At 44.7% G+C, this 22,065-nt stretch overlaps 1 protein-coding gene across 2 annotated transcripts in view; it reads left to right on the top strand.

The window, feature by feature from the left end:
- CRYL1 (crystallin lambda 1) overlaps positions 1–22,065 on the top strand; it is a 216,504-nt gene that overhangs the window by 167,622 nt on the left and 26,817 nt on the right. For both annotated transcript variants that reach the window (XM_069759098.1, XM_069759097.1), the window contains one exon: positions 17,261–17,366. In XM_069759098.1, coding sequence (XP_069615199.1) covers positions 17,261–17,366 — 106 coding nt within the window. The remainder of the gene's footprint in view (positions 1–17,260; positions 17,367–22,065) is intronic.

The raw sequence follows: 22,065 nt of genomic DNA, 5'->3' as shown, positions 1-22,065 counted from the left end.
TCATCCCTGCAGAGATCATGTGACCAGCCTAGTTCAGGTCCTGTGTGAACTGCGTGCCTCATTCCTTCCTCTCCCTGCGCTCCCGCTGGCGCCCCTTAGGCTGCCTCTCTACTACTTCAAGCAGCGTCATTACACATAGTTAGCTGTCGGGGTCCAAACCACATGAGAGACTAGTAGGACAGGTGGGTCTCTTCTGCTTCTCCTCTCCTGCTGGCAGTAACTGACAGGTCTCTCCCAATAGATGCTCACAGGAAGAGACCTGCCACTCCAAGGTTGTGGATGGGGAGAAGCTTCTGGGGAACCACTTATCTGTTTAGTCTCTGTGCTTCTTAGTCCCTGGCGGCTATTAAACTATATTTTTTCCTGAAATGCTAGAATATTTCAGAGTTGAAGATACACGGTTGAAATTGTACTGCCTGCAGGCGGCCCCGAAGCACAAACACATTCCTCATCATAGACAGATTGTTTGTGCTTCGGGGCAGCCTGTGGGCAGGTCTTTCCTTGGTGTCTCTGGCTTAGAGCATGAAGATAAGACTCTGCCTACAGTCCTGCCCCGGAGCACGGGCATCTCATTAACTCAACATTTGTAACACTTTATACAAGAACCACAAGACAGATTTCTTGATTCCAGGTATCATTTTAATCAGTATAACAGTGGCAACCTGACAATGTCTGTGGTTTGCTTAGCAAAATAGTGCTGACAGGCAGTGGCGTAACTACCGCGGTCGCAGCGGTCGCCACTGCGACGGGGCCCGGCAGGTCAGGGGCCCGCCGCCCGGCAGGTCAGAGGCACCGGCCGACACCATGTTGCAGTGCAGGAGATCCCTCCCGCACGGCAACAGTCCGAGGCGTATCTAGGGGGGGCAGGCCGCAGCTGGCAGGGGGGGCGCAGTCGGGCCGCCTAATGTGGCGGTCCGCAGCGTCTCCCCCGGCGGCTGCATTCTGCCGCCCCCCGCACTGGGAGTCAGCTGTTCTCTGCGCCGACTGTCAAGCTGACAGCCGGCACAGAGAAGCTGCAGAGCGCCGACTCCCAATATGAGCAGAGGTGGAGGGGAGCCCCTGCAGAGTGGCTGCGGCAAGCAGGGAGAAATCCCTGCAGTGCCGCTGCCCAGCGATCTGTCTTCCTGCTTCCTCTCACACAGACGCGCCGCTGGATGACGTCATCAGCCAGCGGCCGGCTGTGTCAGAGGAAGGCGATGAGATGCTGCGGCAGAGCGTGAGGAGAGCTGAGGTGAGGTGTGGTGTGTGTGGTGTGTGTGTGTCTGTGTGTTGCACTCTGCAGGGGAATGTGCAGAGAAGTAAATGGTGTGTGTGTGTAGAGGGAGGAGAGGGCATGGATGGGGATGGTGGTGGAGGAGGAAATGATGGAAGTGGTGGAATGGGCAAGGATGGGGATGGTGGTGGAGGAGGAAATGATGGAAGTGGTGAAATGGGCAAGGATGGGGACGGTGGTGGAGGAGGAAATGATGGAAGTGGTGGAATGGGCAAGGATGGGGATGGTGGTGGAGGAGGAAATGATGGAAGTGGTGGAATGGGCAAGGATGGGGATTGTGGGGGAATGGGCAAGGATGGGGATGGTAGTGGAGGAGGAAATGATGGAAGTGGTGGAATGGGCAAGGATGGGGATGGTGGAGGAGGAAATGATGGAAGTGGTGGAATGGGCAAGGATGGGGATGGTGGTGGTGGAGGAGGAAATGATGGAAGTGGTGGAATGGGCAAGGATGGGGATGGTGGTGGAGGAGGAAATGATGGAAGTGGTGGAATGGGCAAGGATAGGGATGGTGGTGGAATGGGCAAGGATGGGGATGGTGGTGGAGGAGGAAATGATGGAAGTGGTGGAATGGACAAGGATGGGGATGGTGGGGGAGGAGGAAATGATGGAAGTGGTGGAATAGGCAAGGAGGCGTTTCTAGGGCAGTGGCGTATCTAGGGGGGGGGGGCAGCCGGGGCATGTAGGGAATTAATTAATAGGGAAAATGTGAATTTGGGTGGAAAATATTTTGGCATGGTGGGCCCCATTTGAAAGTTCACACCCGGGCCCATAAGTTTGTAGTTACGCCACTGCTGACAGGTTCACTTTAAAGATGGCTGAACAACTTTTCACAATGTTTTTTATTGCACTAAAATCAGTATCTTGCGATGATTGGTTAAATTGCCATCTTGTCCAAATCACTGAAAGTTTTCACCCTACATCCATATCCAAGTCAGTTTGCCAATTTTAAGACAATATAGAAACTTCAAAGGACATTGTTGGCTTTGGGCTACAATAAGGATAACAAAAATCATGTCAGTGAAACGTTTCTCTTTAAATGAGATGTGTCATTTGGTATTTTCTATTTTTGTTTTTGAGTTAAGAAAAAGTTGCAATAATTTACTATAGACATTGTGCAGTTCTGGGGTTTTTCCCCCTGTTGTTCTCTTTTGCATTCTTGTTCTTCAGGGATTTATACAGGTGTGAAATGTAATTCCTTCTAACCACAATATTACAAAATAGGATTACGATATTAATAAACTCACAGTAATGTATTGCAGTAAGGGATCATAAGGATTTGTGGTACTGGCATGTACTTCGAAACCAACAACAATAAAATGCTCATGACTTGATTAATAGAGACTACAGGTCTCTTCATCAGGCATTTGTTATGTCATGCTTGCAATTTGTTGCCATCTTTTCAGTTAGCCATTAAAAGGTATCAACCACTGAGGACTCTCAATTCTAAATATTTTTCTATCTACTGGCTAACACGGTACCAAGATATATTTCTTTCCTGTATAATGACTTGATTACAAATTCATGTGGTGAACATCTCAATGGACCTGTACTAAAGCTGTTTGATAGGCTGCAGTCACACATCCGTTGTACACATCCGTCTGTTTAAAAACAAACATCACATGGACCCATAGAGATTCATTGATCTGTAAAGTGCTGCAGAGCGGTAGTCACAACCAAGCTGCTGTCCTGTTGCGCTCTGGCGCATTACAGACAAGGGGTGTCTCAGTTCCAGTGCACTGTAGGGTGTGGGGTGCATCATACTCACTTGTGGGCCGCAGGCCTCCACTGCTTCCAAACTTCAGTCCTCAGGAACCACCAGACACAATACATGGCACACCAGGTTCTTTGAAATAGTCAAACTTTTACTAAGTAGACCAAGTTCATCAGGTGGATACAGGTGGGATAGGTCACAGCCATGCAGACTTCCTTCCTCCTTAGCACAAGTCATCTTCTGTTCTGCCATACTTTCATTCTGGACTACCCCTGAACCCGCTGACTCCATCACCCTTAGGGATTTATTGTCCACTCCAGCAGTGCACTCGGGACCTGCCCTGTCATGATTCCAATGGCAGGGAATCACAAAAGGACAAGCACCAACGAGCTCTAGGGTGATGGAACCTGAGCTGACCGCGACCCTAAACCTGAACACACAAATAACAATAGCCGGGGAACGTGCCTACGTTGATCCTAGACGTCTCGCACCAGCCGAAGATCTAACTTCCCCTATTAGAAGAAACACAGACCTCTCTTGCCTCCAGAGAAATACCCCACAGAAATAGCAGCTCCCCACATATAATGACGGTGAAATGAGAGGAAGGCACATACACAGTATGAAAACAGATTCAACAAAATGAGGCCCGCTAAAACTAGATAGCAGAGGATACAAAAGTAAACTGCGCGGTCAGCAAAAAACCCTTCAAAAAACCATCCTGTAATTACTTGAACTCATGTTCCAACTCATGGAACATGAGGAGCAATTACAGCCCACTAGAGCAACCAGCAGCAAAGAAACAATTATATGCAAGCTGGACAAGACAAAAATAAAACAAAACGTGGAACAAGAAGATCAAAAACTTAGCTTGTCCTGAAGATTACTGAAGCCAGAAGCTGAGGTAACAAAACACTCTGATAACCTTGATAGCCGGCGGGGAAATGACAAGAAAGCCCGGTTAAATAGGAAACTCCCAAATCCTAATAGAACAGGTGGACACCAGAGACAGCAGAACACAAATCACCCAGTACCATCAGTAACCACCAGAGGGAGCCCAAAAACAGAACTCACAACAGTACCCCCCCCTTGAGGAGGGGTCACCGAACCCTCACGAGAACCACCAGGGCGACCAGGATGAGCCCTATGAAAAGCGCGGACCAAATCATCAGCATGAACATCAGAGGCAACCACCCAAGAATTATCCTCCTGACCATAACCCTTCCACTTGACCAAATATTGGAGTTTCCGTCTGGAAACACGAGAATCCAAGATCTTCTCCACAACATACTCCAATTCTCCCTCCACCAGCACCGGAGCAGGAGGCTCAAGCGAAGGAACAACAGGTACCTCATACCTCCGCAACAACGACCGATGGAACACATTATGGATAGCAAACGATGCCGGGAGATCCAAACGAAACGACACAGGGTTAAGAATTTCCAAGATCCTATAAGGACCGATGAACCGAGGCTTGAACTTAGGAGAAGAGACCTTCATAGGAACAAAACGAGAAGACAACCACACCAAGTCCCCAACACGAAGTCGAGGACCCACGCGGCGACGGCGATTAGCAAACTGCTGAGCCTTCTCCTGGGACAACTTCAAATTGTCCACCACATGACTCCAAATCTGATGCAACCTATCCACCACCATGTCCACTCCAGGACAATCAGAAGGCTCCACCTGACCAGAGGAAAAACGAGGATGAAACCCCGAATTACAAAAGAAAGGAGAAACCAAGGTAGCAGAACTAGCCCGATTATTAAGGGCAAACTCGGCCAGCGGCAAAAAGGTAACCCAGTCATCCTGATCAGCAGAAACAAAACACCTCAAATAAGTTTCCAAGGTCTGATTAGTTCGCTCCGTCTGGCCATTCGTCTGAGGGTGGAATGCAGACGAAAAGGACAAATCAATGCCCATCTTAGCACAGAACGTCCGCCAAAATCTAGACACAAACTGGGATCCCCTGTCAGAAACGATGTTCTCCGGAATCCCATGCAAACGAACCACGTTCTGGAAAAACAGAGGGACCAACTCAGAGGAGGAAGGCAACTTAGGCAAGGGTACAAGATGAACCATTTTAGAAAAGCGGTCACACACAACCCAGATGACGGACATTTTTTGAGAGACAGGGAGATCCGAAATAAAGTCCATGGAAATGTGCGTCCAAGGCCTCTTCGGGATAGGCAAAGGTGACAACAATCCACTGGCTCGAGAACAGCAAGGCTTAGCCCGAGCACAAACCTCACAAGACTGCACAAAAGAACGCACATCCCTCGACAAGGAAGGCCACCAAAAAGACCTGGCCACCAAGTCTCTAGTACCAAATATTCCAGGATGACCTGCCAACGCTGAAGAATGGACCTCGGAGATGACTCTACTGGTCCAACTATCCGGAACAAACAGTCTCTCAGGCGGACAACGATCAGGTTTACCCGCCTGAAACTCCTGCAAAGCACGTCGCAAGTCTGGGAAGACGGCCGACAAAATCACCCCATCCCTAAGGATACCAGTGGGCTCAGAATTTCCAGGGGAGTCAGGCACAAAACTCCTAGAAAGAGCATCCGCCTTCACATTCTTTGAACCTGGCAGGTATGAAACCACAAAATTGAAACGAGAGAAAAACAGTGACCAATGAGCCTGTCTAGGATTCAGACGCCTGGCAGACTCAAGGTAAATCAGATTTTTGTGATCAGTCAAGACCACCACACGATGTCTAGCACCCTCCAGCCAATGACGCCACTCCTCAAATGCCCACTTCATGGCCAAAAGTTCCCGATTACCCACATCATAATTCCGCTCAGCGGGCGAAAATTTTCTAGAAAAGAACGCACATGGCTTCATCACCGAGCAATTGGAGCTTCTCTGTGACAAAACCGCCCCCGCTCCAATCTCGGAAGCATCAACCTCAACTTGAAAAGGAAGCGAAACATCAGGCTGACGCAACACAGGAGCAGAAGAAAACCGGCGTTTAAGTTCCTCAAAGGCCTCCACAGCCGCCGGAGACCAATCAGCAACATCAGCACCCTTCTTAGTCAAATCCGTCAAAGGCTTAACAACACTAGAAAAATTAGTTATAAAACGACGATAGAAATTAGCAAAGCCCAAGAACTTCTGCAAACTCTTAAGAGATGCAGGCTGCGTCCAGTCACAAATAGCCCGAACCTTGACGGGATCCATCTCAATAGTAGAAGGGGAAAAAATATACCCCAAGAAAGAAATCTTCTGGACTCCAAAGAGACACTTTGAGCCCTTTACAAACAAGGAATTAGCCCGCAGGACCTGAAACACCTTCCTGACCTGCTGAACATGAGACTCCCAGTCATCAGAAAAAAACAAAATATCATCCAAATACACAATCATAAATTTATCCAGATATTCACGGAACATATCGTGCATAAAGGACTGGAAGACTGAAGGAGCATTAGAAAGTCCGAAAGGCATTACCAAATACTCAAAATGGCCCTCAGGCGTATTAAATGCGGTTTTCCACTCATCACCTTGCTTTATTCGTATAAGATTATACGCACCCCGGAGATCAATCTTAGTGAACCATTTAGCCCCCTTAATGCGAGCAAACAAATCAGTCAACAAAGGCAAAGGATACTGATATTTTACGGTAATCTTATTCAAAAGACGATAATCTATACAAGGCCTCAAGGACCCATCTTTCTTGGCCACGAAAAAAAAACCTGCTCCCAAAGGGGACGAAGATGGACGGATATGTCCCTTTTCCAAGGACTCCTTAACATAATCCCGCATAGCAATAGCAGTATGCTCTGGCACTGACAGATTGAACAAACGACCTTTAGGAAATTTACTACCAGGAATTAAATCTATAGCACAATCGCAATACCTGTGAGGAGGAAGCGAACTGAGCTTAGGCTCCTCAAAAACATCCCGATAATCCGACAAAAATACAGGAACCTCAGAAGGAGTAGATGAAGCGATAGAAATCGGAGGTGCATCATCATGAACCCCCTGACATCCCCAGCTTAACACAGACATTGTTTTCCAGTCCAGGACTGGGTTATGAGTTTGTAACCATGGCAGACCAAGTACTAGAACATCATGTAAATTATACAATACCAGGAAGCGAATCACCTCCTGATGAACGGGAGTCATACGCATGGTCACTTGTGTCCAGTACTGAGGTTTATTCATAGCTAAAGGTGTAGAGTCAATTCCCTTCAAAGGAATAGGGACTTCCAGAGGCTCAAGACTAAACCCAGATCGCTTGGCAAATGACCAATCCATAAGACTCAGGGCAGCGCCTGAATCTACATAGGCATCGACGGAAATGGATGATAATGAGCAAATCAGAGTCACAGACAGAATGAACTTAGACTGTAACGTACTAATGGCAACAGACTTATCAACCTTTTTTGTGCGTTTAGAGCATGCTGATATAACATGAGCTGAATCACCACAATAAAAGCACAACCCATTTTTCCGCCTATAGTTTTGCCGTTCACTTCTAGACTGAACTCTATCACATTGCATTGTCTCAAGTGCCTGTTCAGAAGACACCGCCAAATGGTGCACAGGTTTGCGCTCCCGTAAACGCCGATCAATCTGAATAGCCATAGTCATAGACTCATTCAGACCCGTAGGCGCAGGGAACCCCACCATAACATCTTTAATGGCCTCAGAAAGGCCATCTCTGAACTTTGCAGCCAGGGCGCACTCATTCCACTGAGTAAGCACTGACCATTTCCGAAATTTTTGACAATATATTTCTGCTTCATCTTGTCCCTGAGAGAGAGCTAATAAAGCTTTTTCAGCCTGAATCTCTTGGTTAGGTTCCTCATAGAGCAAACCCAATGCCAGAAAAAACGCATCCACATTAAGCAACGCAGGATCCCCTGGTGCCAATGCAAATGCCCAATTTTGAGGGTCACCCCGCAGGAAAGATATAATAATCTTAACCTGCTGAGCAGGGTCTCCAGAAGAGCGAGATTTCAAAGAAAGGAACAGCTTGCAATTGTTCCTAAAATTCAGAAAACTAGATCTATCTCCAGCAAAGAACTCTGGAATAGGAATTCTAGGTTCAGACATTGGAGCATGTACAACAAAATCTTGTATATTTTGAACCTTAGCAGCAAGATTATTCAAGCTGGAAGCTAAACTCTGGACGTCCATGATAAACAGCTAAGGTCAGAGCCATTCAAGGATTAAGAGGAGGAAAAAAAAATCAGCCAGGCTGCAATGAGGGCTAGGCAGCAACCTCAGAGGAGAAAAAAAAAAAAAAAAAAACTTCCTCAGACTACTTTTCCTCCTACTTCAGCCCAAACATTTCAGGCCGGCTATACTGTCATGATTCCAATGGCAGGGAATCACAAAAGGACAAGCACCAACGAGCTCTAGGGTGATGGAACCTGAGCTGACCGCGACCCTAAACCTGAACACACAAATAACAATAGCCGGGGAACGTGCCTACGTTGATCCTAGACGTCTCGCACCAGCCGAAGATCTAACTTCCCCTATTAGAAGAAACACAGACCTCTCTTGCCTCCAGAGAAATACCCCACAGAAATAGCAGCCCCCCACATATAATGACGGTGAAATGAGAGGAAGGCACATACACAGTATGAAAACAGATTCAGCAAAATGAGGCCCGCTAAAACTAGATAGCAGAGGATACAAAAGTAAACTGCGCGGTCAGCATAAAACCCTTCAAAAAACCATCCTGTAATTACTTGAACTCATGTTCCAACTCATGGAACATGAGGAGCAATTACAGCCCACTAGAGCAACCAGCAGCAAAGAAACAATTATATGCAAGCTGGACAAGACAAAAATAAAACAAAACGTGGAACAAGAAAATCAAAAACTTAGCTTGTCCTGAAGATTACTGAAGCCAGAAGCTGAGGTAACAAAACACTCTGATAACCTTGATAGCCGGTGGGGAAATGACAAGAAAGCCCGGTTAAATAGGAAACTCCCAAATCCTAATAGAACAGGTGGACACCAGAGACAGCAGAACACAAATCACCCAGTACCATCAGTAACCACCAGAGGGAGCCCAAAAACAGAACTCACAACACTGCCCCCCATGTACCTCCATGTCCACCGACCTCATGATGTCAGAAGATTAGGCCCATTCCATGGTTGGAATGTCCATCAGGGTCTCCATTTGGCTGCCCCCTGCCCTGAACATTTGGCCCATGCTGCCCTTAGGAACCCACCACCCCACCTGAACTTGAACTCCACGCCACACTTCACTGGCTGACACTAAACTCCTTCTAACCAGGTTGTGCCCCCTTTCTTATCAGCACTGGTGCGCACACACTTGGCTAGTCCTAACCTTAACCATTTCCTATGATGTCCTACACTTATCCTTATGCTATATTCACACTTTGCTGTAACACTTTATATACTTTACATCACCATATTACATTACATTAGACACACATTACTTTGACATAAAAACCGCAGGACGGTATTCACATAGTGCATCTGTTGTCTTCAGGGGCAAGAACAGGTTAAGACAGTCCACATCCCTAGAGATACGTACACACATCAGTTTTAAAAATGGATCCTTGTGTCAGATCTGTGAGACTAAGAGCAGGTCCTATTCTCATCCGTTTAGCCAATCAAACTTAGCCATTAAAGTCTGTGGGGATCTATGTAAAATAGACGGTGGAAGACATCTTTTCTACTTCACTTTTTTATCTGTATTTCATCGATTTTTAACAGATGCTTAAATTAGTTAAATAAATACATGTTGAGGCAGTCTGTCTGCTTCAGTACAAAACAGATGAGAAAGAATCCGATGCAAAACGGACGACATGAGAAACAATGGTCTGTATTACATGGCGGTACAAATGAAAACGGACATGTGCGTGTGCATGTAGCCTTACTTTGAGTCAGTGCAAATAATGCCAATATTGGTAGTATAGATGTATAATGCTTCTAGGGAATTGTAAAGAGACCCACATCCCAGTAATACTGATCGAATGGACTATACATGTTCCAATACAGCCCCGAGACAAGGCTCTGTTTTCCTTCCCCACAACGTTTCTGGAGAAACTGTTTCTAAGAGAAATGCTAAGTCGGCATAAGAAGACATAGGCTAGGCAATGATGCCTGGGGAAAAAAGATATGCAAATCATCTTTCTTCCTTTCGGAAGTGCATCCCCACAAAGTGAAACCTAGCTGTATAAGTCATACAGAATTGACCAATTAATCCTGTAATTACTTGAACTCATGTTCCAACTCATGGAACATGAGGAGCAATTACAGCCCACTAGAGCAACCAGCAGCAAAGAAACAATTATATGCAAGCTGGACAAGACAAAAATAAAACAAAACGTGGAACAAGAAAATCAAAAACTTAGCTTGTCCTGAAGATTACTGAAGCCAGAAGCTGAGGTAACAAAACACTCTGATAACCTTGATAGCCGGTGGGGAAATGACAAGAAAGCCCGGTTAAATAGGAAACTCCCAAATCCTAATAGAACAGGTGGACACCAGAGACAGCAGAACACAAATCACCCAGTACCATCAGTAACCACCAGAGGGAGCCCAAAAACAGAACTCACAACACTGCCCCCCATGTACCTCCATGTCCACCGACCTCATGATGTCAGAAGATTAGGCCCATTCCATGGTTGGAATGTCCATCAGGGTCTCCATTTGGCTGCCCCCTGCCCTGAACATTTGGCCCATGCTGCCCTTAGGAACCCACCACCCCACCTGAACTTGAACTCCACGCCACACTTCACTGGCTGACACTAAACTCCTTCTAACCAGGTTGTGCCCCCTTTCTTATCAGCACTGGTGCGCACACACTTGGCTAGTCCTAACCTTAACCATTTCCTATGATGTCCTACACTTATCCTTATGCTATATTCACACTTTGCTGTAACACTTTATATACTTTACATCACCATATTACATTACATTAGACACACATTACTTTGACATAAAAACCGCAGGACGGTATTCACATAGTGCATCTGTTGTCTTCAGGGGCAAGAACAGGTTAAGACAGTCCACATCCCTAGAGATACGTACACACATCAGTTTTAAAAATGGATCCTTGTGTCAGATCTGTGAGACTAAGAGCAGGTCCTATTCTCATCCGTTTAGCCAATCAAACTTAGCCATTAAAGTCTGTGGGGATCTATGTAAAATAGACGGTGGAAGACATCTTTTCTACTTCACTTTTTTATCTGTATTTCATCGATTTTTAACAGATGCTTAAATTAGTTAAATAAATACATGTTGAGGCAGTCTGTCTGCTTCAGTACAAAACAGATGAGAAAGAATCCGATGCAAAACGGACGACATGAGAAACAATGGTCTGTATTACATGGCGGTACAAATGAAAACGGACATGTGCGTGTGAATGTAGCCTTACTTTGTGTCAGTGCAAATAATGCCAATATTGGTAGTATAGATGTATAATGCTTCTAGGGAATTGTAAAGAGACCCACATCCCAGTAATACTGATCGAATGGACTATACATGTTCCAATACAGCCCCGAGACAAGGCTCTGTTTTCCTTCCCCACAACGTTTCTGGAGAAACTGTTTCTAAGAGAAATGCTAAGTCGGCATAAGAAGACATAGGCTAGGCAATGATGCCTGGGGAAAAAAGATATGCAAATCATCTTTCTTCCTTTCGGAAGTGCATCCCCACAAAGTGAAACCTAGCTGTATAAGTCATACAGAATTGACCAATTGTTAGTCATATCATAGCGACATCAATATTATTCCAATCCGACTGCATTTTCTATAAGGTAATGCTGATCATCTACTACATTACACAATTGATTCTGCAGAAAAATTGTACCGGTGACTCATCTCACCCAGTCCCTGCCCTGCACTTTGGGCATATGCTCTGCCAGCCTTTCTTAGTCACACCCTGGCACATATCCATGCACATGAGCCTTGAAGAGAAAAAAGTATGACATTGCAAAAATACCCATACACAGACACACACACACACATGTACACTATTGAGACATGTGTCTTAATAATTGAATTTCTCATTCCGTCCCACCACGTCAGGTATAAAATACAGCCCTTGCCCTTATAAACAATGGTGAAAGAACAGGTAAAGAGACTGAAGTTGCACGCAGTCCTGTAGTAGGATGTTACCATTGTAACAAGTCAGTTTATAGAATTTATTCTCTCCTAAATGTTCCGTCATCAACTGTTAGGATATGTGCACACGGTGCGGATTTTGCTGCGGACCCGCAGCGGTTTTCCATGAGTTTACAGTACCATGTAAACCTATGGAAAACAAAATCCGCAGTGCACATGCTGCAGAAAAAACGCGCGGAAACGCAGCGGTTTACATTCCGCAGCATGTCAATTCTTTGTGCAGATTCCGCTGCGGTTTACACCTGCTCCATAATAGGAATCCGCAGGTGGAATCCGCACAAAAACCGCGGTAATTCCGCAGTGAATCCGCAGGTAATCTCCAGTGCGGTTTAGCGGTGGATTTACAAAAACAGGTGCGGAAAAATCCGCAGACATCCCACCTACGTGTGCACATACCCTTAATGGTATTATAGGAACCTGGAAGATTTTAGAAACCACACCAAAGTGGAGACCACATAGCGTTACCGAGCAGGGTCAGCGAGTGCTGAGTAACAGAGGGCATAAAAGTCACCAGAGCTGTGAAAATCTGTGGAATGACTTCTTTGTCAGGCAGTCTGATGGATGAGTCTGGGATTGGCAAATGCCAGATTGTAATACTATGATAACTGTAAACTTTGGTGGAGGACAAATAATGCTTTGAGTTCTTTTTTAGTCGGTGACTGTGTACCTTAGTCCCAGTGAAGGGAAATCTTAATGCTTCAACAAGAGATGGTGGACAATGGTAGCTTCCAACCTTGTGTGAATAGTTTGGGGAAGATTCTTTTCTGTTCCCTGTGACGGTGATTTTGTTGGCGGAGTTTGGAGTGGTAGAACATCACCAGCCGCACAGAACCTCAGCCCCATCCAACACCTTTGGAATGAGGTAGAATGGAGATTGTGAGTTCAGCCTCTCCTCCATCATCAGTGTCTGACCTCACAAATGCTCTTGGGGATGGATAGGCAAATAATTCCACACACACCCCAAAATCTTGTAGAAGGCTTCTCAGACGAGTGATAGCAGATTTAGCTGCAAATGGAGGACCAGCTCTATATTATCCACAACTTTTCAGTTTTGTGCCCTTCTGTTTTTTCCTCTTTGTCCAGCTTTTACATTTTTCCATCGACATAGCCTTGAGGATTTGTTTTTTGGAGGACGAGCTATAGTTTTGAAATGACACCATTTATTTTACTATGCAAAGTACTGAAAGACAGGAAAAATATTGAAATGCAATAAAAAGGTGCAAAAAAAATTATTGCAGTTCCGCCATTGTTTTTATGGATTTCTTTTTACGGCTTTCATTGTGCTGTAAAAATAATCAAGTAATATTCTCCAGGTCAGTACGATTGTGGCGATATCAAACTTATAATATTTTTTGTTTCATATTTTAGCGGTTAAAAAAAATCAGAACTGCGTAAAAATAAATTTGGTCAGTGTCGCCATTTTCTGATAACTATAACTTTTTTTTTTATCTTTCCGTCCATTGTCCTGGGTAAGGGCTCATTTTTTGTGCGTTGATCTATTGTTTTTAGTAATACCATACTAAGGTATACATGATGTTTTGACTGTTTTTTATTGTATTTTTTGAGGGGAACTGCTGTATCCAAAACACGTCAATTCTGGCGTTTCAATTTTTTTTTCCATTTTGCCATTAATTGTTTAGGATCAATATTTTTATATTTTACTAGTTTAGAGAACCACACATGTAGCAGTACAAACTAATTTTTTTTTTTACTTTTTACATCTTGCGTTTTACATTTGGGGAAAAGAGAAGTTATGTAAACTTTTATATATTTTTTTTACCTTTATGTTTATATTTTTTTAAATGTTTTTTACATTGTTAGTCCCCTTAGGACACTTAATCCTACAGTATTGCAGTGTATTTTGAATGTATTGGTTTCCTATGACATCCAGCAAGTGGATTGGCATCATAGTAAATTTAACATGGTAGGTACAGAGGCCTTCAGACGGTCCCAGGCTGCCATGGCAAGCTATAAGCCTTCCAAAATTGCAAGGCTCATGGTTCACTGGATGTCAGAGCCATTGGCTGCCATCTTAAAGCCTATTAAATACTATTGTCACACTTGACAGCAACATTTAAGGAGATAAAATAACCTGATGGGAGACATTTCCATTTTAGCAGAGTCGGCACTCATGTTACATGGATGCCTATAGATTAATATAGGATGTCAAAGAAGCTCTTGTAGGTGTAATGTCAAGGTGTCCCAATACTTTAGTATATATAGCATATCAGATCCAGTCTATATTATGTTTGTCATTATCTAGATGCAGGCATCGTTTATCCATCTCCGACAAATGGGATTGTGCAAGTTTTCATTGCGATGTATCGGAAGCTTGTTCACAAAACCAGAATTATGCAACATCAAATTATTCAAGGAAGAGACTAATATAAAAAGGAATTCCCACCCACTATTTTCCTTTGTGTTAATTGTATTTATTTTTTACTTACAAATGTTGTCATAACTCAGAACTATTAGAACGTATCTTTGTTAATGTGATGGTACGACACCCGGTATCCCCGCCAATCAGCTATTACCGGTGGCGGACAGAAGTTCTCAGAGGCTGCCAGAACACAGCAGCTCCATCATCTCTATAGTGGCCGCGGCCAGGTACTGCAGTTAACCTCCTATTCAAATGAACAAGGCGTGAATCCATAGAACCCGGCCGTGGCCACTATAGATATGTAGGAGCAGCTGTGTTCCAGCAGCATCCTAGAATCTCCCACTGGGGATATCGGGTATCACACCTCCACCAATCAGATATTGATGGCCTATCCTAAGGCTAGTACTTCACATAGCAGATAAAAAGAGGAAGAATACGACTCCCACCATAAATGCAAAAAAACACTTATCAACATAAATCGGCCGTCATGCCATGTCAGAAATGAGCCATCTCCAGACCTATGTCTAGCTTCTCCAGTTTTGACAAGTAAAAGAAGCTGTTTTTTTTGCATTTAAGGTGAGTGCTGCATTCTTTCTTTTTTTTCTACTTTGTGTAGTACAATTATTTCACTGTTTACTTCCTGAGCACCAACGATTAATTGATTGCTGCATCAACATCATATCACATTTTTCTCACTGCTGACTTGGTGGACTCTTTTGAAGCTTATTCTAAAGGTACCGTCACATTTAGCGACGCTCCAGCGATATAGACAACGATCCGACCTAAACTAGATCGCTGGAGCGTCGCTGTTAGGTCGCTGTAGAGATGTCAAACACAGCAACTCCAGAACGATGCAGGAGTGATCCAGTGACATACTTATCGTTCTCGCTGGTTGTTAGCTCTGTGAAAAAACATTGCAGGCATCGTTGCTTTTGCTGTCAAACATGACGAACCACGCCGACCTGACGATCAAATAAAGTTCTGGACTTTCAGCTACGACCAGCGATATCACAGCAGGATCCTGATCACTGCTGCGTGTCAAACACAACGAGATCGCTATCCAGGACGCTGCAACGTCACGGATCGTTGTCGTTGTAAAGTTGCTCAGTGTGAAGGTACCTTAAGGATTGGTCATCAATAAAAAAGTAGTGGTCAATCTCTTTAAATACGAAAAACACATATTACCCATCTGATAAAACAAAAAGTCAGCAGAAAGTCAACATTTTTTTTCATAACCTGCAGGTACACAAAAATGTTGGAAAATGAAGTTACAGGCTGATCCAACTTCAGTGGAAATGCCTCAAGACAAGGAAATGATGCTCAGTAGTGTGTGTGGACTCCACGTGCCTGTATGATCTCCCTACAATGCCTGGCCATGCTCCTGATGAGGTAGCGGATGGCCTCCTGAGGCATCTCCTCCCAGACCTGGATTAATGCATCCGCCAACTCCTGGACAGTGTGGTGCAACGTGACGTTGGTGGATGGTGCGAGACATGCTGTACCATATGTGTTCAATCGGATTCAGGTCTTGGGAACAGGTGGGCCAGTCCATGGCTTCAATGCCTTCATCTTGCAGGAATTGCTGACACACTCCAGCCACATGAGGTCTGGCATTGTCCTCCATTATGAGGAACCCAGGGCCAACCGCACCAGCATATGGTCTCACAAGGGATCTGAGCATCTAATCTCTGTACCTATTGGCAGTCAGGCTACCTCTGGCGAGCACATGGAGGGCTGTGCGTCTCTCCAAAGAAATGCCACCGCACACCATTACTGACCCACTGCCAAACCGGTCATGCTGAAGGATGTTGCAGGCAGCAGATCGCTCTCCATGGCATCTCCAGACTCTGTCACGTCTGTCACATGTGCTCAGTGTGAACCTGCTTTCATCTGTGAAGAGCACAGGGCGCCAGTGGTGAATTTGCCAATCCTGGTGTTCTGTGGCAAATGCCAAGAATCCTGCATGGTGTTGGGCTGTGAGCACAAGCCCCATCTGTGGACGTCGGGCACACAGACAATCCTCATGGAGTCGGTTTCTAACCGTTTGTGCAGACACATGCACATTTGTGGCCTGCTGGAAGTCATTTTTCAGGGCTCTGGCAGTGCTCCTCCTGTTCCTCCTTGCACAAAGGCTGAGGTATCGGTCCTGCTGCTGGGTTGTTGCCCTCCTACGGCCCCCTCCACATCTCCTGGTGTACTAGCCTGTCTCCTGGTAGCGCATCCAGCCTCTGGACACTATGCTGACAGACACAGCAAACCTTTTGCCACAGCTCGCATTGATGTGCCATCCTGGATGAGCTGCACTACCTGAGCCACTTGTGTGGGTTGTAGAGTCCGTCTCATGCTACCACGAGTGTGAAAGCACAACCAACATTCAAAAGTGACCAAAACATCAGCCAGAAAACATTGGTACGGAGATGTGCTCTGTGGTCCCCACCTGCAGAACCACTCCTTTATTGAGTGTGTCTGGATAATTGCCAATAATTTCCATCTGTTGTCTGTTCCATTTGCACAACAGCATGTGAAATTGATTGTCAAACAGTGTTGCTTCCTAAGTGGACAGTTTGATTTCATAGAAGTGTGATTTACTTGGAGTTATATTCTGTTGTTTAAGTGTTCCCTTTATTTTTTTGAGCAGTGTATAATTAGAATACCTTGGTGCAACCTTATATGCATAAAAACATAGAAATGCCGTAATTGCATAAAAATCTAAAATAAAACCCAGAAGATTTAAAATTATTAACAGGTACTCTTTTTTCAATTGCTGTGTTCTTACTAAACAGGATGGAGTGATATCAGCGAGAGATGTAGACACTGTCATGTCTGAGGGTCTTGGAATGAGATATGCTTTTCTTGGTCCCCTGGAAACTGCACATCTCAATGCAGAAGGTAACATCATGAATCTAATTACAATTAAACTATACAATTCTATAGCAATGCAGCGTCATTGAATGTTAATACCTTTTCTTTACATCTGGGCTGTCTTATTATAAAGGCTTTTACTACAGCTTTGTAAGTCATAATGTCCAGAAATGAAGATTTACTTACTCCTCTCCACCCACAGTAAAAAATGCAGAGTATTAAAAACCTAATTTACAATGTATGATTGTAGGTATATATTCTTGACTCTTCCTTAGGGAATAGGTGTCTGCCCTTCCGTAAAATATATGAGTAAGATTCTTTGTCCCATGTAATGTTTTTCTTGAAGTGTATCATTCCCTGTCCTGTCTCTTTTCACATGTTATCATGTCAAGTCCAACCCTACTGTAGATCACGTATATCACATACTCCATGTAGCCGCATCTTATAGTTTCTTGTATTACAGGATCCTGCAGATACAAGAATTGTATGTCGATCATATAAACAGAAAATGAATTTAAAAGGGAACCTGTCACAATGAAAATGCTGTCCAGTCTGCCAGCATCATGTTATAGAGCACGAGGAGATGAGTAAATTGATGTTTACTTGATCAAAGGAAAAAGTGTTTGAATCTGCTCTACTGAAGAATCCAGGTTAACGACCGTATCTTGAAAAGTTTTATTTGAGATAGGTTTTAATAGTCAACGCATTTTGAAGTGACACAGAGCAGATTCAAACACTTTTTTCTTTGACCAAGTATCCTCTCCGGTCTCCTGACCCATGTCCTGCTGCAGCAGGACAATTATTATTATTTATTATTATAGCGCCATTTATTCCATGGCGATTTACATGTGAGGAGGGGTATACATAATAAAAACAGGTACAATAATCTTGAACAAAGTCACAACCGGTACAGGAGGAGAGAGGACCCTGCCCGCGAGGGCCCACAATCTACAAGGGATGGGTGAGGATACAGTAGGTGAGGATAGAGCTGATCATGCAGCGGTTTGGTCGATCGGTGATTACTGCAGGTTGTAGGCTTGTCGGAAGAGGTAGGTCTTCAGGTTCTTTTTGAAGGTTTCGATGGTAGGTGAGAGTCTGATGTGTTGTGGTAGAGACTTCCAGAGTAGGGGTGATGCGCGGGAGAAATCTTGTTTGCGATTGTGGGAAGAGGAGATAAGAGGGGAGTAGAGAAGGAGATCTTGTGAGGATCGGCGGTTGCGTGCAGGTGTTCAACATGTTGGTAATTTGCAACCATACCAGGTGAGTTAGCACCCCTATTTGGTTCATCTCCATGTTACCAGTTAGGACCCTGCTGTGCTTGTTTTGCTCCCCAGTTTCCACGCTATTAGATTGACATTTAACTTTTTGAGAAAAGACTCAGTATATCTTATGTTTTCATAAATTAAACCTCTTCCCTTTCTGGGATTTTGGGTCCAGTGGGCGGCCATATTAGTGACTAACACCTTTCTCTGTTGCAGACAGAAAGCTGTCAGCCACTAAAAGGATTTTCCACTGGACTGAGGGTGGTCAATCACTGATATGACTGCCTTTGTACAGAGGATGCTCAATCACGGATAGGGCCACCTGCTGAACTGCAAATGGTCAATCACGGATAGGACCAGCCTCTGGACTGAGGATGGTCAATCACTGATAAGACAGCCCACTGAACTGAGGATGGGTAATCACTGTTAGGACTGCCCACTGGACTGAGGATGGTCAATCACTGATAGGACCGCCCACTGGATTGAAAATGGTCAATCACTGATAGGACCACCAACTGGACTGAGGATGGTCAATCACTGATAGGACCTTCCACTGGACTGAGGATGGTTAATCACTGTTAGGACTGCTCACTGGACTGAGAATGGTCACTCACTGATAGGACCGCCCACTGGACTGAGGATGGTCAATCACTGATCACTGATAGAACTGCCCACTGCATTGATGATGGCCAATCACTGATAGGACCGCCCATGGACCGGAAATCCCAGAAAGAGCAGAGGAATAAATGCTTAAAACAAAGATTATACTGAATCTTCTCTCACAAAACTATATATCAATCTGCTCAGCTCCCCCTGCACTATAACATAGTGCCTGAAGATTGGATGGTATTTTCATAGTGTCAGGTTCTCTTTAAAACATACGTGCAACCGAATTTGAAAAATTGGTTACAAATGTAGTAAATATTAGCACTATGTTTTTAAGCATTTTAGTCATTTGTTTAATCTGGAATGTTTGCTACAAAAAGTATCTTACAGCTATTCTCACAATCATTGGGCTGCTTTCTTGGTCGCAACAATTATTAGAAAATGGAAGAAACAACAGATGACTAACATGGTAACATAGTAACATAGTTAGCAAGGCCGAAAAAAGATATTTGTCCATCCAGTTCAGCCTATATTCCGTCAGAATAAATCCCCAGATCTAGGTGTTAGGGTTGGCGGAACACACCGAGTATATATATATATATATATGTATAAATAGGTGCGTTCGCAACCCGGGGTCCACCGTGCAGGAGAGGAACCTGCTGCTGGCAAATGGCGGTGCTATATGGCGGTATATGCGAACTCTGTTAACTCCACAGAGTCACTGGAAATAAGATGCTGTGCCCTCTTAGCGTCACAGGGGAACACCGCTAACTGCTGAGCTGATGGCAGTCAGTGGTCACGCACCCAGAAAAGCACACAAACACTCCTCACCGGAGGTGCCGGTATTCTAGGGCCTTATTTCAGCCGGGTCCCTGAATACATACATGCAAACTCCTCACCGGAGGTGCTGGTATTCTAAAGGCTTATTTCAGCTGGGTCCCTGAATACACACATACAGGCGCGACCACAAATAACAAGCTCATGACATGAGGTGATACTAGCGCATGGCCGTGCGGCCATGCAAACCTTTTATAGCTGCAGCAGCTTCAGGACCTTCCTAGGGAACCAATGGAAGTTGCTACAGTACCTGAGCAACTTCAGGACCTTCCTAGAGGACCAAAGATAGCTGCTGCAGTACCTGAGCATGTGACCCCTGACCTCCAATGAGAGGTCTTACCTTGGGCATGGTCAGTGTGTGCAAAGCATGACTTAGTCCTAGAAAAGCCTGCTCGCCGCTGACCAGTGCAGGCTACAACAGCAGAGCCTAGAAAGGCAGTAGTAACCCTTTGCACAGTATCAGACTGAGTGAGACGCTGGGACTGACGTCTCCGCTGAGCAGGCTCCACTGCGGCTGATGTAGAATGGGAGACCGCAGCACACATGGCTCGAGATTCGCCCTGTGCAGCGGCGGTAACACGACTCCTAACACTAGGTCCTTCTAAAGAACCTAATAACTGTAAGATACAATATTGTTAAGCTCCAGGAAGACATCCAGTCCTCTCTTGAACCCCTCGACTGAGTTCGCCATCACCACCTCCTGAGGCAAGGAATCCCAGATTCTTACTGCCCTAACAGTAAGGAATCCACTTCTATGTTGGTGGAAAAACTTTCCTCCAGACGCAGAGAGTGCCCCCTTGTGACCGTCACCTTCCTTGGTATAAACAGATCCCTGGAGAGATATTTGTATTGTTCCCTTATATACTTATACATGGTTATTAGATTGCCCATCAGTCGTCTTTAGTGATAAGCGAATATACTCGTTATTCGAGATTTCCCGAGCACGCTCGGGTGACCTCTGAGCATTTTTTAGTGCTCGGAGATTTAGTTTTCATCGCCGCAGCTGAATGATTTACATCTGTTAGCCAGCATAAGTACATATGGGGGTTGCCTGGTTGCTAGGGAATCCCCACATGTAATCAAGCTGGCTAAGAGATGTAAATTATTCAGCTGAGGTGAGGAAAACTAAATTTCCGAGCACTAAAAAATACTCGGAGGACACCCGAGCATGCTCATGAAATCTCGAGTAACGAGCATATTCGCTCATCACTAGTCATCTTATTTCTAGACTAAATAATCCTAATTTTGCTAATCTCTCTGGGTATTATAGTTCCCATCCCCTTTATTAATTTTGTTGCCCTCCTTTGTACTCACTCTAGTTCCATTATATCCTTCCTGAGCACCAGTGCCCAAAACTGGACACAGTACTCCATGTGTGGTCTAACCAGGGATTTGTACAGAGGCAGTATAATGCTCTCATCATGTGTATCCAGCCCTCTTTTAATGCACCCCATGATCCTGCTTGCCTTGGCAGCCGCTGCCTGGCACTGGCTTCTCCAGGTAAGTTTATCATTAACTATGATCCCCAAGTCGTACTCAATGTCAGATTTACCCAGTGGTTTCCCGTTCAGTGTGTAATGGTGATATTGATTCCTTCTTCCCATGTGTATAGCCTTACATTTATCATTGTTAAACCACATCCGACACCTTTCGGCCCAAGTTTCCAACTTATCCAGATCCATCTGTAGCAGAATACTATCTTCTCTTGTATTGACTGCTTTACATAGTTTTGTATCATCTGCAAATATTGATATTTTACTGTGTAAACCTTCTACCAGATCGTTAATATGTTGAAGAGAATACTGTAGGTCCCAACTGTCAATCTTCCTCTGTCTGGTGCTCCATGCAAGTTCCTGCCTCATGGGGTAAGGATAATTCGTGGAAAAGTCAGGAATCTGACCAGGGAGGACCTCGTCAATGACCTGAAGAAAGCTGGGACCACTGTCTCAAACATTACCTTTAGTAACATACTATGCTGTCATGGATTAAAATCCTGCAGGGCACGCAGGTTCCCCTGCTCA

Source organism: Ranitomeya imitator, chromosome 3 (genome assembly GCF_032444005.1).
Source record: "Ranitomeya imitator isolate aRanImi1 chromosome 3, aRanImi1.pri, whole genome shotgun sequence".
In the NCBI taxonomy this organism is placed as follows: domain Eukaryota; kingdom Metazoa; phylum Chordata; class Amphibia; order Anura; family Dendrobatidae; genus Ranitomeya; species Ranitomeya imitator.
This window is presented reverse-complemented; position numbering and strand designations above follow the sequence as displayed.